Genomic DNA, 26,397 nt, shown 5'->3' with positions numbered 1-26,397 from the left:
TACAGAAACAAGATGAAACGGAGTCATCAGGATGCAGAAGCTCAGCGGAGGCGAGGTGTGGCTGTGAGAGTGACAGGTTGTGAGTAAAGGTCATAAAGGTCACAGCTTTACTGAATTCAGTCGATAAAACTCCTCCCCCAATCGACACGCCTGCCGATAGTGATACAGCAGCTACAGCGTGAGGCAGTGAGGCAGAGCTCATCCACCTGCTGATCTGGCTGTCAGGATGTTTACCTGCTCAAACTGCTGCTCAGAACAACAACAGACAGACCATAATATCACCCTGTAGCTGAGGCAGCTGAGTTGGTGGGGTAGCTGAGGTAGCTACGGAGCTGGGGTAGTTGAGGTAGCTGAAGTAGCTAAAATAGCTGAGGTAGTTAAGTAGTTGAGGTAGCGGAGGTAGTTGGGGTAGTTGAGTAGTTAAGACGGCTTAGATAGGAGAGATAGTTGAGTTAGCTGAGGTAACTGAGGTAGGTGAGATAGCTGAAGTAGCTGAGATACCTGAGTAGTTGAGGTAGTTGGCGTAGCCGAAATAGCTGAGGTAAGAGAGATAGTTGAGGTAGCTGAGATAGGTGAAATAGCTGAAGTAGCTAGGGTACCTGAGTGGTTAAGGTAGTTAAGGTTAAGGTAGGTAGCTGAGGTAGCCGAGGTAACTGAGGTAGGCGAGATTATCGAGGTAGCCGAAGTAGGCGAAATAGTTGAGGTAGCTGAGGTAGTTGAGGTAGCTGGGGTAGTTAAGGTAGTTGAGGTAACTGAGGTAGTTGATGTAGCCAATGATGTAGCTGAGGTAAGAGAGATAGTTGAGGTAGCTAAGGTAGGTGAAATAGCTGAAGTAGCTAGGGTACCTGAGTGGTTAAGGTAGTTGAGGTAGTCGAGGCAACTGAGGTAGGCGAGGTAATTGAGGTAGCTGAAGTAGGTGGAATAGTCGAGGTAGCTGAGGTAGTTGAGGAAGCTGAGGTAGTTGGGGTAGCTAGGGTAGTTGAGGTAACCGAGGTAGTTGGGGTAGCTAGGGTAGTTGAGGAAGCTGAGGTAGTTGAGGAAGCTGAGGTAGTTGAGGAAGCTGAGGTAGTTGGGGTAGCTAGGGTAGTTGAGGTAGTTGAGGTAGCTGAGGAAGCTGAGGTAGCTGAGGAAGCTAGGGTAGTTGAGGTAGCTGAGGAAGCTGAGGTAGCTGAGGAAGCTAGGGTAGTTGAGGAAGCTGAGGTAGCTGAGGAAGCTAGGGTAGTTGAGGTAGCTGAGGAAGCTGAGGTAGCTGAGGAAGCTGAGGTAGCTGAGGAAGCTAGGGTAGTTGAGGAAGCTGAGGTAGCTGGGGTAGTATGATGTCATTCTCCAGTATGAAACCCAAGCAGCTGAAGATAGAAGCCGCAGGACAGCGTATAGTAAACGTGTGTGTGGTGTGTATTCAGTGTGTGTGTGTGTGTGTGTATTCAGTGTGTATTCAGTGTGTGTGTGTGTGTGTGTGTGTGTGTGTGTATTCAGTGTGTGTGTGTGTGTGTGTGTGTGTGTGTGTGTGGAGATCCAGCTGTAGCTCCTGGTGTGAGGGCTGATGAAAGTGGCAGAGAGGGGAACAGAGGGGTGGTGAGGGATGATGGGATTGAGCGTAACGAGGCTGGGCAGGAGGCACGGCGTCCAGCTGTGAGCTGAAATGAACAACGTGATGCTGCACGCTCCAGAGCGCCCCCCCCCAAACAAACACACACACACACACACACACACACACACACACACACACACACACACACTCAGCGAGAGAGAGAGAGGGTCTGATGATCAAACTGCTCTCAGCTCTGATATAGAGGCAGTGAGGCAGCTCCCCCCCAGCATTACATCAGTAATCCAGCCGTGCAGTTTAACACTGTCACAGACGACCTGATTAAACACCGTACAATCAAATACAGCAATGTTCAATAACCTCCTCCACTGTTACCCAGAGGTCTCAGCAGGTCTCCAGTGCCTCAGAACACATCAGATGACTGAAGGAATCAAATCTGAGTCCAGACCAAGACTTTGAAGGAATCAAATCTGAGTCAAGACCAAGACTTTGGAGGAATCAAATCTGAGTCAAGACCAAGACTTTGAAGGAATCAAATCTGAGTCAAGACCAAGACTTTGAAGGAATCAAATCTGAGTCAAGACCAAGACTTTGGAGGAATCAAATCTGAGTCAAGACCAAGACTTTGGAGGAATCAAATCTGAGTCAAGACCAAGACTTTGGAGGAATCAAATCTGAGTCAAGACCAAGACTTTGAAGGAATCAAATCTGAGTCAAGACCAAGACTTTGAAGGAATCAAATCTGAGTCAAGACCAAGACTTTGGAGGAATCAAATCTGAGTCAAGACCAAGACTTTGGAGGAATCAAATCTGAGTCAAGACCAAGACTTTGGAGGAATCAAATCTGAGTCAAGACCAAGACTTTGAAGGAATCAAGTCCGAGTCAAGTCCAAGACTTTGGAGGAATCAAGTCCGAGTCAAGACCAAGACTTTGAAGGAATCAAGTCCAGACCAAGACTTTGAAGGAATCAGGTCCGAGTCAAGACCAAAACTTTGAAGGAATCAAGTCCGAGTCAAGACCAAAACTTTGAAGGAATCAAGTCCGAGTCAAGACCAAGACTTTGAAGGAATCAAGTCCGAGTCAAGACCAAGACTTTGAAGGAATCAAGTCCGAGTCAAGACCAAGACTTTGAAGGAATCAAGTCCGAGTCAAGACCAAGACTTTGAAGGAATCAAGTCCGAGTCAAGACCAAGAGATTGTAGTAGCTGAGTCCAGGTCAACACTGAGCTTCGTATTGGTCGAGTCCGGATCAGATAGCGTAGTAATCGCTCAAACATGGTGAGCATAGTGGACGTTCTTCAACGGTAATCAGACTGAACACCCCAGTATATCTGACTCTCCGGCAGCTCCAGCAAATCCACTAAATCCCAGACTACAGCTCCACCCGGATCCACAGCTCCACCAGTAATGCTAGTGCTAATGCTTACGGTTTGGGTCCTTGGGTTCCAAGTCGGCCCCACATATGGACGACCACCAGGATCAGAGATGGGACCAGGAGGGGTTAAAAATGGGCCCCATCTGGGCTGTACACTGCATAGGGGGCCTAGATGGGATCCATGTGAGATTAAGGAGGGCCCACACCCACCTGAAACCCACCTAGCTCACGCTCCGCCCAAGTGTCTGGTGAGTTTTCTCACAATTAGCGCAGTAGTTCATTGTTAGCATGTTTGCTAACATGTTAGCTCATGTTTACCAGCTCATAATTAGCATGTTAGTCTGTGGTTAGCACATTAGCTCACAATTAGCATGTTTGTGCGTTAGTTAGCTCAGGGTTAGCATGCTAATCCACAGTTAGTATGATAGTTCGGGGTTTGTGTCTTAGCTCATGCTTAGCATATTAGCTTGTTAGCGTGAAATCTGTGCTCTCTTCGACTGAATGAGCAAGAAAACTGGACAGCCAGTCAGAACAGAGCTCATTTACATATGCAAGTCTTGAATGCCTAAGTGTGTTTAACTGGAAGTGATCAAGAGGGGTCAGAGAATGTAGCGTAGAAATGAATTCTGGGTGTTTTTGTTCCACTCAGACGCTCGAAGTGGGCTTCAGAGCTCGTTAGAGGGAGCAGAGAGCGGGGGCTCGGCCCGGCCCGGCCCGTCTCGCAGCGTGTCAGTCCTGACAGGACTGGTCGAGTTCAGCCTGACTGAACAGAGCAAACTTGTCAAACGAAGCTCAGAAATTGGAGGGAAATGTCCGACTCATTCAGCCTACAGCAGTTTGGCCCCACCCATTCAGCCTACAGCAGTTTGGCCCCACCCATTCAGCCTACAGCAGTTTGGCCCCACCCACTCACTCTACAGCAGTTTGGCCCCACCCACTCACTCTACAGCAGTCCAGTACGTCCACACACACTTATAAAGTGTGTAGATAAGTAGGGAGAGGGAGGGGTTATGAGTGAACTGCTGTGTGTGTGTGTGTGTGTGTGTGTGTGTGTGTGTGTGCGCTTTCATTTGACTGATACTCCGGCGTCCCTCAGCCCATCCATCAGGCCTCGCCACAGCTGGCAGCCCGCCGCTCGCCGGGTTAATCGCCTGTTGATTAAGAGTGCAGCGCTGTAATCCTGACAGGGTTATGGCGTGATACATCACCCCACCCAGACAAATCACCTGATCACTCCAGGAAACTGCACTCTCCCTCGCGCACCGCCCTTCACCTGCAGCCCGGCTGCGGGTCCCAGGACTCAAATACGATGTTTAGATATTAAATAATACAGATCCTGTTTGATGTAGACAGGGGGCGGGTCAGTCCACGCCCCAGACTTCCTGCAAAATCCCTCAGGTAAATTCACATAACCAGGCGAAACTTCAAAGCTGTGCTCCAAATAGTATATATATATATATATATATATATATATATATATATATATATATATATATATATATCTCATATACATAGATTTAAATACATTATTTATATATATATATATATATATATATATATGTGTGTGTGTGTGTAATGTGTATATATTAATATATATAATTAAAAAATCCAAATACATCTATATATATGTATAACTATATAAACATCATACGATTATACATACAGTTTATATACACTTTATATACATGTATATTTATTTATATAAAATGTGTATATATAAATATATATATACATTAATTTAAAAATACTTATATATATATATACACATTTATATACGTAAGTTTATTCTTTCTTACTATATACATGTAAATTAAGATTAAAGGGTAGTCTCTTACACCTTAATTAATGTGGTGTGGAGTAACTCTGTATGTCTAAATGATAATTATATGTAAATTCTCACCTTCAGCCAGGACCTGCCGCCCGCTCCAGTTGTCGTTGATCAGCTGAATGTTGGAGAAGTGGGCGTCGCTGTAGAAGATGCGGTTGGTCCCGCCGGTTCCCTGCCGGTAGTCGAAGGCCAAAGCGATGATGTTCTTAAAGTAGGCGGGGTTTTCGTAGGGCCTGATGGGTGCGTTTCGGTTATTTTGCTCCCACAGGGGGGCGGTCCTCAGGGTGGTCCGCTCTGAGTAGAGCAGGTAGCCTTCGTACGGGCGGCAGCGGAGGCCGTCCGGGGCCAGGTAACCGTGGGCACACGAGCAGGACTTCCTGTTCTCTCCCAGATGAAAGCAGAGCTGCTGGCAGCCTCCGTTACCCCGCCCACACGGGTTAGTGCCTGAGAGAGAGAGGGGGGGGCGGGGTTAGGGAGGTGTTTCTAATAAAGTGGCCAGTGATGAAGCACAAGAGTAGGTGTTTCTAATAAAGTGGCCAGTGATGAAGCACAAGAGTAGGTGTTTCTGATAAAGTGGCCAGTGATGAAGCAGCACAAGAGTAGGTGTTTCTAATAAAGTGGCCAGTGATGAAGCAGCACAAGAGTAGGTGTTTCTGATAAAGTGGCCAGTGATAAAGTAGCACAAGAGTAGGCGTTTCTGATAAAGTGGCCAGTGATAAAGTAGCACAAGAGTAGGCGTTTCTGATAAAGTGGCCATTGATGAAGCAGCACAAGAGTAGGTGTTTCTGATAAAGTGGCCAGCGATGAAGCACAAGAGTAGGCGTTTCTAATAAAGTGGCCATTGATGTAGCACAAGGTAGGTGTTTGTAGTAAACTGGGCAGTGAATGGAAGCCCTAGATAAGTGTTTCTGATAAAGTGGCCAGTGATGAAGCACTAGGTATGGGTTTCTAATAAAGTGGCCGGGGGTGGAAGTGATTTCACAGCACTCTGTGTCAGGTTTAATGAACATTTTCTAGTTAATCATCAGAAATTCGAGCCGCCGGCAGGATCTAATTTAGCAGAGTGTGGTGTCGTTGTTTTCTTGTTGTCGTGTTGAAATGCAGCGAGTCTGAATAAGAAGATTAAGTACAGGCCACAAATCATCAGAGACGCTGTTCTTTCCTCTTTTTTTTTACCCTAAACAGTAAGAAGTGTGTGTGAGTGTGATCATTAATCATAGCACGTTCCCCAGCCACCCCACACTCAGGTGAAATTTGCACACCGTTTGATAAATCTCACCGGAGCGTGACGTATCATATTTTTATCACCGTTTTTGTATAGTTTGATGGCGTTTGATAAATGAGTGTTGGCGTGGACTTCAGTAGGGGGGTCATCTATCAGTGTGAGAAAACGGCTTGGAGGCAGAAAAAAAGGAAATGAAGGCATTAGGTGAAACCTCAACCTTTCTCCCGGTCTCGGTTAAACACTTTAACGTCTCTCAGGTTCAGTCCCAGGCCGCTCCTGACCGTCACGGCGTCCGAGGCGTCGTTTTTGGAGCCACGGCGAATGGAGCCATTAGCGTAGTTCCTGCAGAACACAACACGCAATCGAATTAATATACTAATTACACTCTAAAATCACGTTAAAGCATAAAGTCCCAACAAACAAGGTCAGGAACACCAGGTGAAATGGGATATCAGTCCATAAACACCTTAATAAACACTCCTATACACTAGAATAGGAGATATTAGTCCATAAACACCTCAATAAACACTCCTATACACTAGAATAGGATATATTAGTCCATACACACCTCATAAAACACTCCTATACACTAGAATAGGAGATATTAGTCCATAAACACCTCAATAAACACTCCTATACACTAGAATAGGAGATATTAGTCTATACACACCTCAATAAACACTCCTATACACTAGAATAGGAGATATTAGTCCATAAACACCTCAATAAACACTCCTATACACTAGAATAGCAGATATTAGTCTATAAACACCTCAATAAACACTCCTTTACACTAGAATAGAGATATTAGTCTATAAACACCTCAGTAAGCACTCCTATACACTAGAATAGGAGATATTAGTCTATAAACACCTCAATAAGCACTCCTATACACTAGAATAGGAGATATTAGTCTATAAACACCTCAATAAACACTCCTATACACTAGAATAGGAGATATTAGTCTATAAACACCTCAATAAACACTCCTATACACTAGAATAGGAGATATTAGTCTATAAACACCTCAATAAACACTCCTATACACTAGAATAGAGATATTAGTCTATAAACACCTCAATAAACACTCCTATACACTAGAATAGGAGATATTAGTCCATAAACACCTCAATAAACACTCCTATACACTAGAATAGGAGATATTAGTCTATAACCATGGTTTACAGTACCAAACTGGAGTTGGCTAGTTGGCCTAATACCTCTCAGACCTCAAAGCTCTTAGCGATCAGAGCCGCTTTACGTGCTGGTGGCTGATCTGAAGGGGTTGGAGCCACGCAGACATACGGCACAGCATAAGGTGAGATCACCCACCCGTGTGATGACATTGAGCTCTAAGAGATCCACACACAGACGAGGGCTGCTGGAGTGTTCGTAAAGTGACCTTGTGTGAAAGCTGGATAATCCCTGATGCAGAGAGAGGGCAGCACTTTTCCCAGGCAGCCGTTTGAGGAGACTGTAACGTTTATGGAAAAAATAAATTACCTGTCAGCCCAGTAGAGGTAAGAGCCGAAGACGGCCACGGAAAACATATCGGCTCCACCAGCTGACAGCACAATCTCCCGCTCCGCACCGCTCTCCAGGCTGATCCGCTCGATCTTGTCCGTGCGAGCGTCGCACCAGTATAATTTGTTTTCCTGAAATGCAATTTGAAAGCTAACGTCAGGAGAGGATGGCGTTACCTTTATCAGCGCAGTGTGTTAACAATACAGAGCATTACCGGCCGCTAACGTCCTGCAGCTGACCACAGATCAGTCTAGCTGCACCATTTCGGGACGTTAACCTCCCGAAGTTCATCTAGGCCAGCTCCAGACGTCTAAGCTGGTTGACCGGTATGTTATTGGTTTGACCAGCCTGACCTAGCAGGTTGAGCAGTATGACCAACACGATCCAGCTGGTTGACTAATATTACTAGTTTGACCATCACAAAGCTGGACAACTCGCATGGTCAGATGGTCAACCAGCATTATTAGTTTCACCAGCATGATCAGCATGGCTAGTATGACCAAGCTGGTTGACTAGCATGACCAACATGACCTAGCTGGTTGACCTAGTTATAGCATAACTATAATGACTTTGACCACTACTTTGACCAAAATGACCAGGATGACTGGTATGACCAAGGTGGTTGAGCTTTGGGTCAAACTGGTGGATGATCAAACTTATGGACTAGCGTGACCAAGCTGGTTGACCCTCATGAAGAAGCTGGTCAACCAACATTATTAGCATAACTAGTATGACTTAGCTGCTCAACCAGCAGTCCTACTTTGTCCAAAATGACCAAATGGTTGAGCTTGGTAACTTAGTAACCGGTGGACGATCAAAGTTATGGACTAGCATGATTCACCAGCTTGGTCACACTGGTCATGTTGGCCAACTAGCTTCAAGGATTCAAGGATTCAAGGAGACTTTATTGTCATTCGCATCACATGTGGTACATGGGGTGGAACGAAGCTTGAACTAGCTTGGTCGTGATGGTGGTCATGATGGTGGTCAGCATGACTAGCTAAACTATCTACTTTGCAGGGAAGGTGGCCTGAGCTCTTCGGGATGTTAGATCTCCAGGTTTCAACGTTTCCACCTTTTATTTCCAAGATACAGAAAGAAGCAGACCTGGTAGTCTATGGAGATTCCACTGGGCCAGGATATCCCAGAGTCAGCGAGGACTGTTTGCTCTGAGCCGTCCAGTCGGGACCTGCTGATTCTTGGGGCTTGGCCCCATTCTGTCCAGACGAGGAACCTGTGTAGGAGAAGCATCAAAAGGTTAAACAACATCCACCTCTAATCAGCCTTATTTCCTTCAAAACCTCCCAGCTGGGCTCCTCTGTACTGTCCAGGCTTCAACAAAACACACCGGAGAACTACATCAACTCCTCCACCTTACCATCTACTGTTTTCTTTGGCCTTGCTCAAGGGTGCAACAGTGGCAGCTTAGCCAACATGGGTAACAAACCCACAACCCTGCGATGAATAACCCTGCTGAGCCACCACCACCCCAAATCTTGGGGTCTTGATCTCTGCATAGTGCGGCTTAGAAAGCCAGGGGCAGTGCCAGCCATGATATGGCTTTCCTGGAGCAGGGAGGTATCTTAAGTGGTATCTTAGCAGACACGGGCATCAAACCTACAACCCTGTGATCAATAACCCAGCCCTCTAAACACAGACGTACACCCAGTGATTTCCTCTTTGCATATCCCAGCCTGGTATGGACAGACATGGTTAAGGGTAAGCTAAACTTAGGTATTGAACCCACAACCCTGTGATCAAAGTTGGCACTCCTGGGGTAGAGAGGATTAAGGTGCTTGCTCAAGGGCTGAACAGTGGCAGCCCTGGCAGGTATAGAACCCACAACCCTGTTATCGACAGCCCAGCATTCAGATGTGCTCTTCGCATATCCCCCGGAGCGGTGGCAGTCTACCGGACGTGGGCATCGAACCCACAACCTTGTGGATCAGTAATCCAGTATTCGAACCATATTGAGCCAGGTGACTTAGCTGTAACTCAAAGGTAACACGCATACGCACACATAAGGAGAACTGAAAAGGTCCTAAACCAGAACCTTGTGGGACTCCACGCTTCCATCGGTCTGTGTTGACGGCAGGTTTGCGTCTCATCGTCTCGGGGACCCTAACCATAGCGTACAATCGGAGATCACTCGCACGGCAGACAGAGCCACTTCATAAACCAGACTGAGCATCACAGTCTCGTACTGATCTTCCCAGCTAATGTTTAATCACGAACCTTCGGCATGAATTAATACTCAGCAAGACAAAGAAAGGCCGGGAGAAATGCGTATTTAATGAAAGGCCCTTTTCCCGCCGGGGACACTTATCTTTCATGTGGTAAAATGTAACGTGTCATAAAGAGAATCTTTCTCGGATGAGTGTAATTAATTTCCCAGACGGAGGGTTCTGGGACTGACCTTTGGCCGCCTGCGGGGAAAAAAGACTCGGAGAAGCCTCGGCCTCGGCCTCGGCCGTTTAGAACTTGCTAGCTCTTCATTGTGAGCCTGAGACGCCGGCGGGAGCGTAGACCCTCCTGATAAAAGAGACGAGACCCGGCTGGGTGAGCGTGAGTGTATGTACGCATACTGAAGCATTCAGGCTAGCCTCAGAGAACCACGAGCTACTACTGCAGCTACTACTGTCCTTCTGCTCCACTGTCCCGGGAACCCTCCACCCGGGTCCACAGTTCAAAGGACATAACTAACACACAGCTACGTAATGGACCAGACAGAACCACGTCCTCAGGGAAATGCAGAGTCAGCTGAAGCAATTCCAGATTCGTTGCTATGGTGTTGCTAGGTGGTTGCTGTGGTATTTCAGTTGGTTACTTGGGTGTTGCTAGGTGGTTGCTATCTCGGGTTGGTTGCTAGAATGTTTGTTGCGAAGTGGCTGCTTCTGAATATAAAGCCATAGATGAAGGGATTTCTAGTTGTTGCTAAGTGATTGCTAGAGTGCTGCTAGGTAGTTGCTATTGTGAGTTGGTTGCTAGGGTTTCCCAAGTAATTGTTAAGATCTTGCTAAAGTGTTGCAAGTGTCTCCAAGATAGGTTGGCCCTCTAGTGGATGCTAGAGTGCTGCTAGGTGGCTGCTATGGTACCCAAGGTTGATTGGACCTCTAGTGGTTGCTGTAATGTTGCTAGGTGGTTGCTATTGTATTCTCTAGTGGTTGCTAGGGGTTGCTAGAGTGTTGCTAGGTGGCTGCTATAGTATCCAACGTTGATGGGATCTCTTGTGGATTCTTGGGTGTTGCTTGCTTGTTTCTATGCCGCTCCAAGTGGTTGCTAGGGGGCTGTAATTTTGCTATGGTGTCCCAGGCAGTTGCTGAGATTTTGCCAGTGTGTTGCAATCTGGTTGTTATGGTATCCTATGTCAATGGGATTTCTAGGGGTTGCTAGGGTGTTGCTTGCTTGTTTCCGTGGTGCTCTAAGTGGTTACTAGGGGGTTGATAGGTGGTATCCCAAGTCAATGCGATCTCTAGTTGTTGCTAGGGCTTGCTGGTTGCCAAGGTTTTGCAGGGTGGTTGCCATGGTATCCTAGGATGTTGCTAGGGAGAATAACAGAACATACCCTTTGAGCGGGTGAACAGCAATAGCTCGGGGTTGATCGAGTCCTTCAGATATGACCACGGTCCGAAACTCCCCGTTCAGCCGAGAGACCTCGATGAGGTCCAGGCCGTGATCCGTCCAGTAGAGGTTACCTTCAGAGGAATGAAGAAGCAGTTTGTTTGTTTGTTTGTTTGTTTGTTTATTTGGTCAAACTTTAACTCCTGACCAACCATCACCTTCCCCAAATTGGTGGTTACCTGCGATCCAGTCCACTGCCAGACCTTCAGCACGTCCAACACCACTGCCCACCACCTCCTCCCTCCATGTCTGATCCCGACCCGCTCGGCAGATTTGATTTGATCCCACATCAGTCCAGTACAGCGTGTCGTTTCCTAGGAGACACCAGTTCTGATTAAAACCTTGTATGATGGCGTCAAGGGTCTGGATGAGGGTCCACACATTAAACCCTCACTCTCACAACAACAGAAATCCACATTAGTTCCATAGAGTAGATACTGAATCGTTTATAGTGGATACTGAATCGTTTATAGTAGATACTGAATAGTGAATACTGAATCATTTATAGTGGATACTGATTAGTGGATACTGAATCATTTATAGTAGATACTGAATCGTTTATAGTGGAGACTGATTAGTGGATACAGAATCGTTTATAGTAGATACTGAATCGTTTATAGTGGATAATAAATCGTTTATACTGAATCGTTCATAAAGCAAAGTACATAATTCATAGTGGATACTTTATATATGGATACTATATATATACTATATATATGAGTGTGTGTGTGTGTGTGCACATGCTGAGCCAGTGAGAAAGCTCAGGAGTAGGTGTTTCTATTAAAATGGCCAGCGATGACGCACAACAGTAGGTGTTTGTAATAAAGAGAATGGGGAATGTATGGCAGCTGAATTATGAATTATTAACTATGGTTTAATGATGATGTTCAATTTATGATCAGCTCAGATCTGCGACAGCCTGCTCAGCAAAACCACCCCGTTACCGCATACGATCCCCTCCCGAATAATGACATCAGCCTAAAAGTTTGAAGAGTGGGACTCGCTTCGCTGCGAGCTGTAGAGGCAGCACCATGCTGTTAATCCCTTCATCAGGCTCCTTCCTCCAGCCCTGACTTTAATGACTCTCTGACTGAGGCTCCGAGACCGACGAGGAACCAATCAGAGCGGGAATCTTACTCACTACCGCCCTCTAAAGGAGTTACTGCACCTGTTAGAGCTAACGTTACTCACTACCGCCCTCTAAAGGAGTTACTGCACCTGTTAGAGCTAACGTTACTCACTACCGCCCTCTAAAGGAGTTACTGCACCTGTTAGAGCTAACGTTACTCACTACCGCCCTCTAAAGGAGTTACTGCACCTGTTAGAGCTAACGTTACTCACTACCGCCCTCTAAAGGAGTTACTGCACCTGTTAGAGCTAACATTACTCACTACCGCCCTCTAAAGGAGTTACTGCACCTGTTAGAACTAACGTTACTCACTACCGCCCTCTAAAGGAGTTACTGCACCTGTTAGAGCTAACGTTACTCACTACCGCCCTCTAAAGGAGTTACTGCACCTGTTAGAGCTAACATTACTCACTACCGCCCTCTAAAGGAGTTACTGCACCTGTTAGAACTAACGTTACTCACTACCGCCCTCTAAAGGAGTTACTGCACCTGTTAGAACTAACGTTACTCACTACCGCCCTCTAAAGGAGTTACTGCACCTGTTAGAACTAACGTTACTCACTACCGCCCTCTAAAGGAGTTACTGCACCTGTTAGAACTAATGTTACTCACTACCGCCCTCTAAAGGAGTTACTGCACCTGTTAGAACTAACGTTACTCACTACCGCCCTCTAAAGGAGTTCATTATTTAAGGTTTTGTGTCCAGCGGTGCGCTCACCTGCATGGTAGTCCAGGCCGGCTGCGGAGAGCGTGCCCGTCATGGGCGTTAGAGCGTCCGAGTTATCACCGGGCTCCAGCGCGATGCCCCGAATCCCCTCGTGGGTCGAGTACAACAGGAACGAGCCCACGCCTGCCGATAACAGAACCACATAAATGAGCTCTGGCCATCGGAATCGAGTTACCCAGTTAAAGCCACGAGCTACGTAATCGAGTGCCTACAGCCTCTCGCTGAAGCTGGCCTACCTTGGCAGGTGGAGCGGTCAGCGCGGAGGCTGTAGCCTGTCGTGCATGAGCAGATGCGTGCACTCTCCGAGGTGGGCAGGCACAGCTGAGAGCACCCGCCGTTGTTCAGCATACACACGTTCTCACCTGCACACAAAGAGAACCACCATACACACCTGAGCACAGACCTCCTACAGGCAGCTCCGGTCACACCGGGCCTCGGTTGGGACAAGCATCTTTGGGATAACGGCAACGGGTGGACTCTGTAGAGTACCATGCTACATCCGGCCTGTGATCCCTCACCACCAAGCGACCTGCACCTCGCCCGAGCACCTGTGCCGATCCTTGCTATCCCAAGCATGCCGAAGGAGGCGGCGCTAGGAACGCTAGGTGGACACTCTAGCTATGCTTAGCACATGGTAGCTAACATTAGCCAAAGCCTGCTAACTTTGGGACACTTCTACATCATGTAGCCTCCTGCTTTCACAGGTTGAGGGACAAGGGACCAAGGTAAGCAACCAGGGTACGTTCAGGTTTTGGAGGAGTACCCGTACCACACCGTACCGCCCTGCCCGGTGTTGTGAATGCACATACCTTTCTGGACATCCTTGTCATAGACTCTGATTTGGACCACTCCTGTGGTCTTGGTTCTTAAAACCTCCATGTTCCTTCCGTCCCTCTTGTTGACGGTGCCCACCTGGGCAAGTACGTCGTCCGCCCACCACAGCTTGCTCCCTGTTTACAAACCATAAAAGGAAAAGGCACATAGTCAGAGTCAGACAGTAAGAGCTGGTCTCTATTAGTTCCTCCAGCCAACCCCGGCGCCTTTGGCTCATTTCAGCACTCGCACTTTATCTGGCTCCGGCTCGGTGCACTCCCACTCCTCTCCAAACTCCGACACAGTTAGCTGAGCGCAGTAATGCACAGAGCAGCACAAGCTGTGAGGCCGAAATGCGCTCTCTAAACACCGTCTAAAATAAGGCACTAAAGTGTATCTCAGAGACTACAGCATCCATGTGTCCTTTCATCTGCCGTTAGGGACGCCATCCCTGCTAATGGACCCTCTTCATGCAGAGTACCCCTTTCTAAAACTGTCCCATTCGTTTAAAATAGTCCTGCTTTTGAAGAGTACCTTGTAGACACATATAGCAAGGGTGCTCCACCATCCCGAAGAAGCCCACCTACACCCCCCAGGTTCAACCTGAGTAGACCAACATTTAGTAGAACATTTTTGCCCAAGAGGTAGCAGGGGTACCCCACTGACTGCCCTACTCATTCAGGAGTACCCCACTGCCCCACTCTAATTCAGGAGTACCCCATTACCTCACATATTCAGAAGTACCCCACTGCCCCACTCATTCAGAAGTACCCCACTGCCCCACTCATTCAGAAGTACCCCACGGCCCCACTCATTCAGGAGTACCCCACGGCCCCACTCATTCAGGAGTACCCCACTGCCCCACTCATTCAGAAGTACCCCACTGCCCCACTCTAATTCAGGAGTACCCCATTACCTCACATATTCAGAAGTACCCCACTGCCCCACTCATTCAGAAGTACCCCACTGCCCCACTCATTCAGAAGTACCCCACTGCCCCACTCATTCAGGAGTACCCCACTGCCCTACTCATTCAGAAGTACCCCACTGCCCCACTCATTCAGGAGTACCCCACTGCCCCACTCATTCAGGAGTACCCCACGGCCCCACTCATTCAGGAGTACCCCACTGCCCCACTCATTCAGGAGTACCCCACTGCCCTACTCATTCAGAAGTACCCCACTGCCCTACTCATTCAGAAGTACCCCACTGCCCCACTCATTCAGAAGTACCCCACTGCCTCACTCATTCAGGAGTACCCCACTGCCCTACTCATTCAGAAGTACCCCACTGCCCTACTCATTCAGAAGTACCCCACTGCCCTACTCATTCAGAAGTACCCCACTGCCTCACTCATTCAGGAGTACCCCACTGCCCCACTCATTCAGAAGTACCCCACTGCCTCACTCATTCAGGAGTACCCCACTGCCCCACTCTAATTCAGGAGTACCCCATTACCTCACTCATTCAGGAGTACCCCACTGCCCCACTCTAATTCAGGAGTACCCCATTACCTCACATATTCAGAAGTACCCCACTGCCCCACTCATTCAGGAGTACCCCACTGCCCCACTCATTCAGAAGTACCCCACTGCCCCACTCATTCAGAAGTACCCCACTGCCCCACTCATTCAGAAGTACCCCACTGCCCCACTCTAATTCAGGAGTACCCCATTACCTCACATATTCAGAAGTACCCCACTGCCCCACTCATTCAGGAGTACCCCACTGCCCCACTCATTCAGAAGTACCCCACTGCCCCACTCATTCAGAAGTACCCCACTGCCCCACTCATTCAGGAGTACCCCACTGCCCCACTCATTCAGAAGTACCCCACTGCCCCACTCTAATTCAGGAGTACCCCACTGCCCCACTCATTCAGAAGTACCCCACTGCCCCACTCATTCAGAAGTACCCCACTGCCCCACTCATTCAGGAGTACCCCACTGCCCCACTCTAATTCAGAAGTACCCCATTACCTCACTCATTCAGGAGTACCCCACTGCCCCACTCTAATTCAGGAGTACCCCATTACCTCACATATTCAGAAGTACCCCACTGCCCCACTCATTCAGGAGTACCCCACGGCCCCACTCATTCAGGAGTACCCCACGGCCCCACTCATTCAGGAGTACCCCACTGCCCCACTCATTCAGGAGTACCCCACTGCCCCACTCATTCAGGAGTACCCCACGGCCCCACTCATTCAGGAGTACCCCACGGCCCCACTCATTCAGGAGTACCCCACGGCCCCACTCATTCAGGAGTACCCCACTGCCCCACTCATTCAGAAGTACCCCACTGCCCCACTCATTCAGAAGTACCCCACTGCCCCACTCATTCAGAAGTACCCCACGGCCCCACTCATTCAGGAGTACCCCACTGCCCCACTCATTCAGGAGTACCCCACGGCCCCACTCATTCAGGAGTACCCCACGGCCCCACTCATTCAGGAGTACCCCACTGCCCCACTCATTCAGAAGTACCCCACTGCCCCACTCTAATTCAGGAGTACCCCATTACCTCACATATTCAGAAGTACCCCACTGCCCCACTCATTCAGAAGTACCCCACTGCCCCACTCATTCAGAAGTACCCCACTGCCCCACTCATTCAGGAGTACCCCACTGCCCTACTCATTCAGAAGTACCCCACTGCCCCACTCATTCAGGAGTACCCCACTGCCCCACTCATTCAGGAGTACCCCACGGCCCCACTCATTCAGGAGTACCCCACTGCCCCACTCATTCAGGAGTACCCCACTGCCCTACTCATTCAGAAGTACCCCACTGCCCTACTCATTCAGAAGTACCCCACTGCCCCACTCATTCAGAAGTACCCCACTGCCTCACTCATTCAGGAGTACCCCACTGCCCTACTCATTCAGAAGTACCCCACTGCCCTACTCATTCAGAAGTACCCCACTGCCCTACTCATTCAGAAGTACCCCACTGCCTCACTCATTCAGAAGTACCCCACTGCCTCACTCATTCAGGAGTACCCCACTGCCCCACTCTAATTCAGGAGTACCCCATTACCTCACTCATTCAGGAGTACCCCACTGCCCCACTCTAATTCAGGAGTACCCCATTACCTCACATATTCAGAAGTACCCCACTGCCCCACTCATTCAGGAGTACCCCACTGCCCCACTCATTCAGAAGTACCCCACTGCCCCACTCATTCAGAAGTACCCCACTGCCCCACTCTAATTCAGGAGTACCCCATTACCTCACATATTCAGAAGTACCCCACTGCCCCACTCATTCAGGAGTACCCCACTGCCCCACTCATTCAGAAGTACCCCACTGCCCCACTCATTCAGAAGTACCCCACTGCCCCACTCATTCAGGAGTACCCCACTGCCCCACTCATTCAGAAGTACCCCACTGCCCCACTCTAATTCAGGAGTACCCCACTGCCCCACTCATTCAGAAGTACCCCACTGCCCCACTCATTCAGAAGTACCCCACTGCCCCACTCATTCAGGAGTACCCCACTGCCCCACTCTAATTCAGAAGTACCCCATTACCTCACTCATTCAGGAGTACCCCACTGCCCCACTCTAATTCAGGAGTACCCCATTACCTCACATATTCAGAAGTACCCCACTGCCCCACTCATTCAGGAGTACCCCACGGCCCCACTCATTCAGGAGTACCCCACGGCCCCACTCATTCAGGAGTACCCCACTGCCCCACTCATTCAGGAGTACCCCACTGCCCCACTCATTCAGGAGTACCCCACTGCCCCACTCATTCAGAAGTACCCCACTGCCCCACTCATTCAGAAGTACCCCACGGCCCCACTCATTCAGGAGTACCCCACTGCCCCACTCATTCAGGAGTACCCCACTGCCCCACTCTAATTCAGGAGTACCCTACTGCCACCCTTGAGGGAAACTCCCAGATCCGAACTCCCAAGGCCTGAGCCCTGAGCTGGTCCTTCCCAGTGTCAGAGTTCAGCGGCCTGGTCCATTACTCCTGTCTTCAGGACAGAGGACAGATCCCAGACCCTCAGAGCCGAGTCGAGCCCAGACCCTCCTCCTCGTTCCTGTTACTGTGGGAGGAAGTGTGACTTTGACTGTTCTCTCCTGATGTTCTTGACATTCTGTATGAAATGAAGGGGGGGGGGGGGGTATTAAAAATTCATAAGAATCCCGCTCTGTGTTCCATCACTCAGGGGATGGGCAGTTAAAAGGGGGTTAATTAGGCATTAATATTAAAATAATGAGTCTAACAATCAGACAGCAAGGAAACAAGGGCGAGGGAGAGCAGCGAGAGAGCTAGTGAAAGAATCAGAGCACGTTTATGTCACCGCGGTTCGCCGAGGTGTTTCTTTTATTATTTATTTCATTCTTCCCTTCGAAAAACTCATTTCCCTCGGTTCTTTAATTCCCGCACCTGTTCCTGAGGAACCCTGCGGTCAGAAATTTCCTTAGCAATGCAAAGTACGCCCAGGCTTCACACATCAGAGCAGCCGTGAGCCTCCTTCAGCCTGCTGATGGCTGTCACATCAACACATCATTCTGGGAGAGCTGCTCATGAAATCAGCTGCCGCTGCTGCTTCAGGAGGGAGGTGGGGAAGAACCTCCACCTGCCTGTTAGAAGTTCAGAGAACTGTAAACTCACTGTGAGCTCTAGCAGTGTGTGGAACTACCTCCACCATGTTTGGAGGCTGTGCTTTAGCCTGGCTAGCTCTCACTGTGAGCTGTAGCAGTGTGTGAAACTACCTCCACCATGTTTGGAGGCTGTACTGTAGCCTGGCTAGCTCTCACTGTGAGCTGTAGCAGTGTGAGAAACTACCTCCACCATGTTTGGAGGCTGTGCTTTAGCCTGACTAGCTCTCACTGTGAGCTGTAGCAGTGTGTGAAACTACCTCCACCATGTTTGGAGGCTGTACTTTAGCCTGGCTAGCTCTCACTGTGAGCTGTAGCAGTGTGAGAAACTACCTCCACCATGTTTGGAGGCTGTGCTTTAGCCTGGCTAGCTCTCACTGTGAGCTGTAGCAGTGTGTGAAACTATCTCCACCATGTTTGGAGGCTGTGCTTTAGCCTGACTAGCTCTCACTGTGAGCTGTAGCAGTGTGTGAAACTACCTCCACCATGTTTGGAGGCTGTACTTTAGCCTGGCTAGCTCTCACTGTGAGCTGTAGCAGTGTGTGAAACTACCTCCACCATGTTTGGAGGCTGTACTTTAGCCTGGCTAGCTCTCACTGTGAGCTGTAGCAGTGTGTGAAACTACCTCCACCATGTTTGGAGGCTGTGCTTTAGCCTGGCTAGTTCTCACTGTGAGCTGTAGCAGTGTGTGAAACTACCTCCACCATGTTTGGAGGCTGTGCTTTAGCCTGGCTAGCTCTCACTGTGAGCTGTAGCAGTGCGTGAAACTACCTCCACCATGTTTGGAGGCTGTACTTTAGCCTGGCTAGCTCTCACTGTGAGCTGTAGCAGTGTGTGAAACTACCTCCACCATGTTTGGAGGCTGTGCTTTAGCCTGGCTAGCTCTCACTGTGAGCTGTAGCAGTGTGTGAAACTACCTCCACCATGTTTGGAGGCTGTGCTTTAGCCTGATGTAGTTGATCTGCTTCTAAGCTCTGGTGCTCTGTTAAGCCACTGTTGTTCTATTAATATTATTACTGTCTGCAGGACGTTTCTGATCCACCTGTGAAATAATAATGGCTACAAGTCTTCACTGAAGTCTGACACACACACACACACACACACACACACACACACTGCTCTCCACCTTAATAAGCTTCTTCTGTGTTAGAGGCGGTATCGCTTTCTCCAGCCCACTGCAGGCCTCTAATGAGATGCTGTGAGGACTGACAGCAGCCAAATCACCTCCAATGAGCAGGATAAACAATACCAGCCACTGCTGTGTGTGTGGGTGTGTGTGTGTGTGTGTGTGTGTGTGTGTGTGTGTGTGTGTGTGTGTGTGGGGAGAGAGAGAGAGAGAGGACACTCTCTGTCCAACGCTTCATTAATTTACCCCCGTCTGATAGCATCACGGACGCTGATTGGCTGGGCTTCAGTGAGTACGGGGGCGAGGGCGGCGCGGGACGACACATACAGGTAGTCTAAGACCAGCTCGGCAGGAACACGCTAATACTGCACCCGGAGATCCGAGCTTATGGCATTTCTGGCATTAAGGCAACATGAGGACCCTGAGGAGCTGCAGGCTGATGCCGCAGCAGGTGGGGAACCAGACAGAGTGGGCTGAGCTCCGAACACGGGAAATCAACTCCACCAGTCCATACACAGAAGCTAAGCTGCACACACGCTCCCACAGTTTAGCCCTGCCCATTCAGCCTACAGCAGTTTAGCCCCGCCCATTCAGCCTACAGCAGTTTAGCCCCGCCCATTCAGCCTACAGCAGTTTAGCCCCACCCATTCAGCCTACAGCAGTTTAGCCCCGCCCATTCAGCCTACAGCAGTTTAGCCCCTCCCATTCAGCCTACAGCAGTTTAGCCCAAACCATTCGGCCTACAGCAGTTTAGCCCCGCCCATTCAGCCTACAGCAGTTTAGCCACGCCCATTCAGCCTACAGCAGTTTAGCCCCACCCATTCAGCCTACATCAGCTTCCACAGTTTGAAGGTCTTGTGACCTGCCTGTGTGGGTTATACGATGGTTCAGTGGGGTCGACTCTCCAGCTCGTACGATGCGTCCGTGGCTGTTAAACGGTCAGATAAAAATATTAGGAGCATAAAAGCAGACAAACATCATAAATGCACTTCAAGTGGAGCTGCATGGTGAGGCGCTCGGCTGTAGAGCGGGAGAGTGACCTTGCTGCGGAGGCTGTCGGGTTGTAAGGTCCTGGCCCTCAATCTGAAAGCTTTATGTCCTCGAGCGAGACACTTAACCCTGGAGTTACTCACACGCCGCCCTGGTGGGTCAGCCGTGTTCCCGGCGGCCCAGGCCTCAATACATGAAGGTCAGAGATGGCTTTGTTTTAGCTCGGCTCGGCTCGCCGACGTCCTTCTGGAAATAAGAGAAGAATTTTGTTTCCGAAAAGGACAGATGAAGGAAAGGTAAAGTGGTTACCTTCTGTACTTAAAACCGGGTCCAGGAGAATCTGCTTTTGGTCACCTTTTTGTGTTCCCATAGCAACATCACCTACCAAAATCCACAGCAGTTGGACGGGTATTTCTCCAGATTCCCAGTGAGTGTGTGTGTGTGTGTTGTGTGTGTGTGTGTGTGTGTGTGTGTCCTCAAAAGTCCCAGAATTCACTCCTCTATTATCTGAATCTCACACACTGCTACAGCTCACAGTGAGAGCTAGCCAGGCTACAGCACAGCCTTCAAACATGGTGGAGGTAGTTTCACACACTGCTACAGCTCACAGTGAGAGCTAGCCAGGCTACAGCACAGCCTTCAAACATGGTGGAGGTAGTTTCACACACTGCTACAGCTCACAGTGAGAGCTAGCCAGGTTACAGTACAGCCTCCAAACATGGTGGAGGTAGTTTCACACACTGCTACAGCTCACAGTGAGAGCTAGCCAGGCTACAGCACAGCCTTCAAACATGGTGGAGGTAGTTTCACACACTGCTACAGCTCACAGTGAGAGCTAGCCAGGCTACAGTACAGCCTCCAAACATGGTGGAGGTAGTTTCACACACTGCTACTGTAACTAAGACACCCAAAGTAAACATTAAGAGACCAGCTGCTGTTTTGGACCCAGTAGATGTGATGGTTGGTCAGAATGCTGGTCTGCTTCAAGCAGTACAGAACTGTTTAGTGACTGTTACAGCGCCCCCTTCAGTCTGCTACAGGTAACCCTGTCTGCCCTGTCTCAGCAGACTTGTCTTTCAGCTTCTGGGAAATAGAGGAAGAGGAGGAGAATCGGGTTAAATCTGGAGCAGGGAGTCGAGAGGAGGTGAGAGGGGGAGGTGGGGGGTAATATACTCCGAGCAGCAGATGCTGTAAGTCAGGCTCGGTGTCTTTAGCTGATGATCCTGCCACCTGAAACAGCTGCCTCGCTAGCAAAGTGATTAGCGTCAATCCACAAATGATGAGAAATGTGCAGCGCCTGCTCCCTCCTGCAGAGGCTGACATCAAGTCTGAAGCACAGCGACCCACATCTATCACACTTCCCGGAGTCAGCCCGCTGATCCAAGAGCCTAATGGACCCGACTGTGCTGGATACGAAAGGTGACCTGGTCCTAGGACCTCGCTAAATATGGCCCCGTGACACCAGCGGCGAAAAGAGTCATTCCCGGACACGGTTATCCAACCAGGCTGACCACCTTCACAACTCCCGCTGAAGCCAGCAGGTCTACTCGATGTTCTACTACATCATCTAGAACCTCCTCAGAAGAGCAACCACTCCGGAGCAACCATTAGGACATGACCCTAAGGTCACTGTGCCCAGGGCTGAGTGAAGGCTGGAGTGGTGATGGAGCTCCATCCTGTAGCCTTGGGATGAGCTGGAGTGGCAGGGCCAATCATCCAACATCGGGACCTGACCTCACTGATGCTCTCGCTCTCGTGGGGCTGAACGCAATCAAATCCTTCTCACCGCAATGTTCCTAGAAGAGTAAAGGCTGTTCACGCTTCGGGCCACCCTAAAAGTGTCCCCTGTTAAGGGCTTTAAGAGGTGGACAATTCAGGTCCGGAAAGTCAAAATCCGTCCCAGGATTGTTGAGAAGTTGTTCTGGACCTGAATTGTCCATTCCAAAGGCCTTTAGCCCTCATTACCCTTGCTCAAAGTGCCAGCATAGTGGACCAGGGATTCGAACCCACAACCGTGTGATCAAAAATCCAACGCTCAAGCCACTGCCCCAGTCTTCTTGGCGGCAGTGGTGGCTCAGTGGCTTGAGCCCTGGATTTTTGATCACAGGGTTGAGGGTTCGAATCCCACAACCCTGTGATCAATGAATAGTCCTCATTACCCTTGTTCAAATTGCCAGCATAGTGGACCGGGGATTCGAACCCACAACCCTGTGATCAAAAATCCAACGCTCAAGCCACTGCCCCAGTCTTCTTGGCGGCAGTGGTGGCTTAGTGGCTTAAGCCCTGGATTTTTGATCACAGGGTTGTGGGTTCCAAACCCCAGTTGGAACAAAATCCTGGGACGGATTTTGACTTTCCGGACCTGAATTGTCCATTCCAAAGGCCTTTAGCCTTAATTACCCTTGCTCAAAGTGCCAGAATAGTGGACCAGGGCTGGATTTTTGATCACAGGGTTGTGGGTTCGAATCCCCGGGGGTTCCAGACAAGAAGGGTCTACTGTTTTCTTGCTCAGGCCGTCGGAGCAGACGGCGCCGCCGGAGAGTCCGGAAGGACAAGCGATTACAGAAACAGACCGAGGGAAGTGAGGGAAGTGTAAATAGTTGAACTGAACAAGACGGAGCAGGTTCTGCGCTCAGGGTCACCGGGGACTCGTCTGATTCCACTCCGGAAAAAACACCAGGCGTTTCTGAACAAGCGGCGGAAAGAAAAGCCGAGCGTCTCGCCGTGAATGAAGAGGAGATAAGAAACGGAGATGAGAGGGGATAGAGACAGGAAATCTGGCAGACGTGATAATGTAGCCGACACTGGGAGCAGATCAGCGAGGGCTTAAACTCCGCCGAATCCCTTCAGATCAACACAGACCTTCAAGCTACGAAACGCTGGAGAGGAGGAAGAGGAGCTGTTATAGATGCTACTACTGATGATGATGTTCAGGGTTTCTGGGTAAAACAAGGGACGCGCCCACCAAGCAAACCACTTAGCAACACCATGTCAACCGCCTGGAATGTCATAGCAATCACCAGAAACACCCATCCAACCACTTGGTAACACCCTAGCAACCAGCTGGGATACCATAGCAACCAACTAGCAACATGCTTGCAACCACTTAGCAACCATGCCATTATCATCATCTAACAACACCACAGCAACCACCTCACACATACTGTAGCGACATGCTAGCAACCACTAAGAGTAACCGCACCGCAACACTATAGCAATCATCAAGCAACACCATAGCAACCACCTAGCAACTATTTTGAAACCACCTGAAGTATAACAGCAACTACCCTAGAAACCACACAGAAACCCTTTATCAAGACCATATCATTAACGCCTTAGCAACCACCTGAAATCCCACAGTATTTGCCATAGCAACCAGCCAGAACCCCTTACCAATCCAAGCAACCACTTGGCATAGCACAGAAGCCACCTAGAAACACCTTAACAACACCTCAGCAACCATTCAGCAACACCTTAGCAACCACCTGGGCCAGATTTTCGTCAGGTTTCCCAGTTGTTATGACAGCCTTATGTAGGTGTCATGCATTACAGCACACCTCCACTCCTGTACAGATCTCCCTTCACAAGACCGACTCACCCATCACTGCTAGAGCCGTGGCCTTCATCAGCTCCTTCTTCAGACTGTCAATCACTTCCAGGCCACTCCCATCCAGATTACACCTGTTGATGGTTCCGTTCCCTGAGCTGATCCAGTAGAGTTTGCTGGAGGAGTAGTCTATGGACAGACCTGAGGAGCAGAGGAGGAAAAGGAGGTTCAAGATATACATGCATAAACTGTTTATTACCACCCCTTATTACCACCCTTTATTACCACTGTTTATTACCACTGTTTATTCCCACCCCTTATTACCACCCCTTATTACCACCCTTTATTACCACTGTTTATTACCACAGTTTATTCCCACCCCTTATTCCCACCCCTTATTACCACCAATTATTACCACTGTTTATTACCACCCCTTATTACCACCGTTTATTATCACCCTTTATTACCACTGTTTATTACCACTGTTTATTACCACAGTTTATTCCCACCCCTTATTACCACCGTTTATTATCACCCTTTATTACCACTGTTTATTACCACCAATTATTACCACCCTTTATTCCCACCCCTTATTACCACCAATTATTACCACCCTTTATTACCACTGTTTATTACCACCCTTTATTCCCACCCCTTATTCCCACTGTTTATTACCACCCTTTATTACCACTGTTTATTACCACCCTTTATTCCCACTGTTTATTCCCACCCTTTATTACCACCCTTTATTCCCACTGTTTATTCCCACTGTTTATTACCACCCTTTATTACCACCATTTGTTCCCACTGTTTATTACCACCCCTTATTACCACCCTTTATTGCCACTGTTTATTACCACCCCTTATTACCACTGTTTATAACCCCCCCTTTTTACCACCCTTTATTACCACCCTTTATTACCACCCCTTATTGCCACTGTTTATTACCACCCTATATTACCACTGTTTATAACCCCCCCCTTTTTACCACCCTTTATTACCACCCTTTATTACCACCCTTTATTACCACCCCTTATTGCCACTGTTTATTACCACCCTATATTACCACTGTTTATAACCCCCCCCTTTTTACCACCCTTTAGTACCACCCTTTATTAGAAACCCACAAGTTCAACAACATCTGAAGTGGCCAGTGATGTACCGGGTAGGTGGACAAGGTAAGTGTTTCCACTAAAGTGGCCAGTGATGAAGCACAACAGTGGGTGTTTCCAATAAAGTGGCCAGTGATGAAGCACAACAGTGTGTGTTTCCACTAAAGTGGCCAGTGATGAAGCACAACAGTGTGTGTTTCCACTAAAGTGGCCAGTGATGAAGCACAACAGTGGGTGTTTCCAATAAAGTGGCCAGTGATGAAGCACAACAGTGTGTGTTTCCACTAAAGTGGCCAGTGATGAAGCACAACAGTGGGTGTTTCCAATAAAGTGGCCAGTGATGAAGCACAACAGTGGGTGTTTCCACTAAAGTGGCCAGTGATGAAGCACAACAGTGGGTGTTTCCACTAAAGTGGCCAGTGATGAAGCACAACAGTGGGTGTTTCCACTAAAGTGGCCAGTGATGAAGCACAACAGTGGGTGTTTCCACTAAAGTGGCCAGTGATGAAGCACAACAGTGGGTGTTTCCACTAAAGTGTCCAGTGTGTGTATGTTCAGTGGTTGACAGTACTTCATTAGGCAGTTGAGGAGCATGTCCACCCCAGTCTAATCTCTTCTCTCCAGGGCGAGCTGTGTTTATTTACAGCTGTAATGGTGTCAGTGTCTAAACCCCAGCCCCAGCTGCCTCCACACACGTCCCACCCCACCTCCGTCTTCTCCATCTACTTCAGATACATAATTACTGTTATTAAAGGCTGGCCCCGAGCTGTAAATCACTGGCGCTGGGTGTCAGGAGCGTTTAGAGTAAAATGGTGAATCTGAAGCTGGAATCAGAGGAGGACGTGGTCAGCGTTTCTCAGTGGTTCTTCTCTGACAGTTACAGCCGCTGTAAAACCAGTGAAGCCCGTATTCCTCCCTCAAAGCAGGCTTTTAATAGTAGACTAGTCTGGTCTGGTCTCGCCGGCGCTTTATGTGTGAAATCTGTCAGAGTCGTCTTATTAGCCGTGACAGATGCCGCCGATCTGAGGCCACTTTTCATCCCGGGCTGGAGCGTCTTTCATCGGCTTTGTCACGGGAATGTTTGTTTTAACTCTGTTTGTTCTAAAGACGATGAAAAGCAGCCCCAACAGGAGCGCTAAACAACCGTTCGCCAGATCCCTCGCCAGATCCCTCGCTCGCGAAATTACAGGAAACAATGCTCCACGAGGAACT

At 49.0% G+C, this 26,397-nt stretch overlaps 1 protein-coding gene across 1 annotated transcript in view; it reads right to left on the bottom strand.

The window, feature by feature from the left end:
* The window catches only part of lrp1ba (low density lipoprotein receptor-related protein 1Ba), a 161,464-nt gene that overhangs the window by 52,927 nt on the left and 82,140 nt on the right, over positions 1–26,397 (bottom strand). The window contains 10 exon segments of the mRNA XM_072670858.1: positions 4,826–5,197; positions 6,196–6,320; positions 7,482–7,633; positions 8,610–8,736; positions 11,068–11,197; positions 11,303–11,437; positions 12,971–13,102; positions 13,216–13,341; positions 13,789–13,929; positions 24,125–24,274. Of these exon segments, the coding sequence (XP_072526959.1) occupies positions 4,826–5,197; positions 6,196–6,320; positions 7,482–7,633; positions 8,610–8,736; positions 11,068–11,197; positions 11,303–11,437; positions 12,971–13,102; positions 13,216–13,341; positions 13,789–13,929; positions 24,125–24,274 (1,590 nt within the window).

Source organism: Salminus brasiliensis, chromosome 25 (assembly GCF_030463535.1).
Source record: "Salminus brasiliensis chromosome 25, fSalBra1.hap2, whole genome shotgun sequence".
Classification (NCBI taxonomy): domain Eukaryota; kingdom Metazoa; phylum Chordata; class Actinopteri; order Characiformes; family Bryconidae; genus Salminus; species Salminus brasiliensis.
The sequence above is the reverse complement of the archived record's forward strand: the minus strand, read 5'-3'. Positions and strand labels throughout refer to the sequence as shown.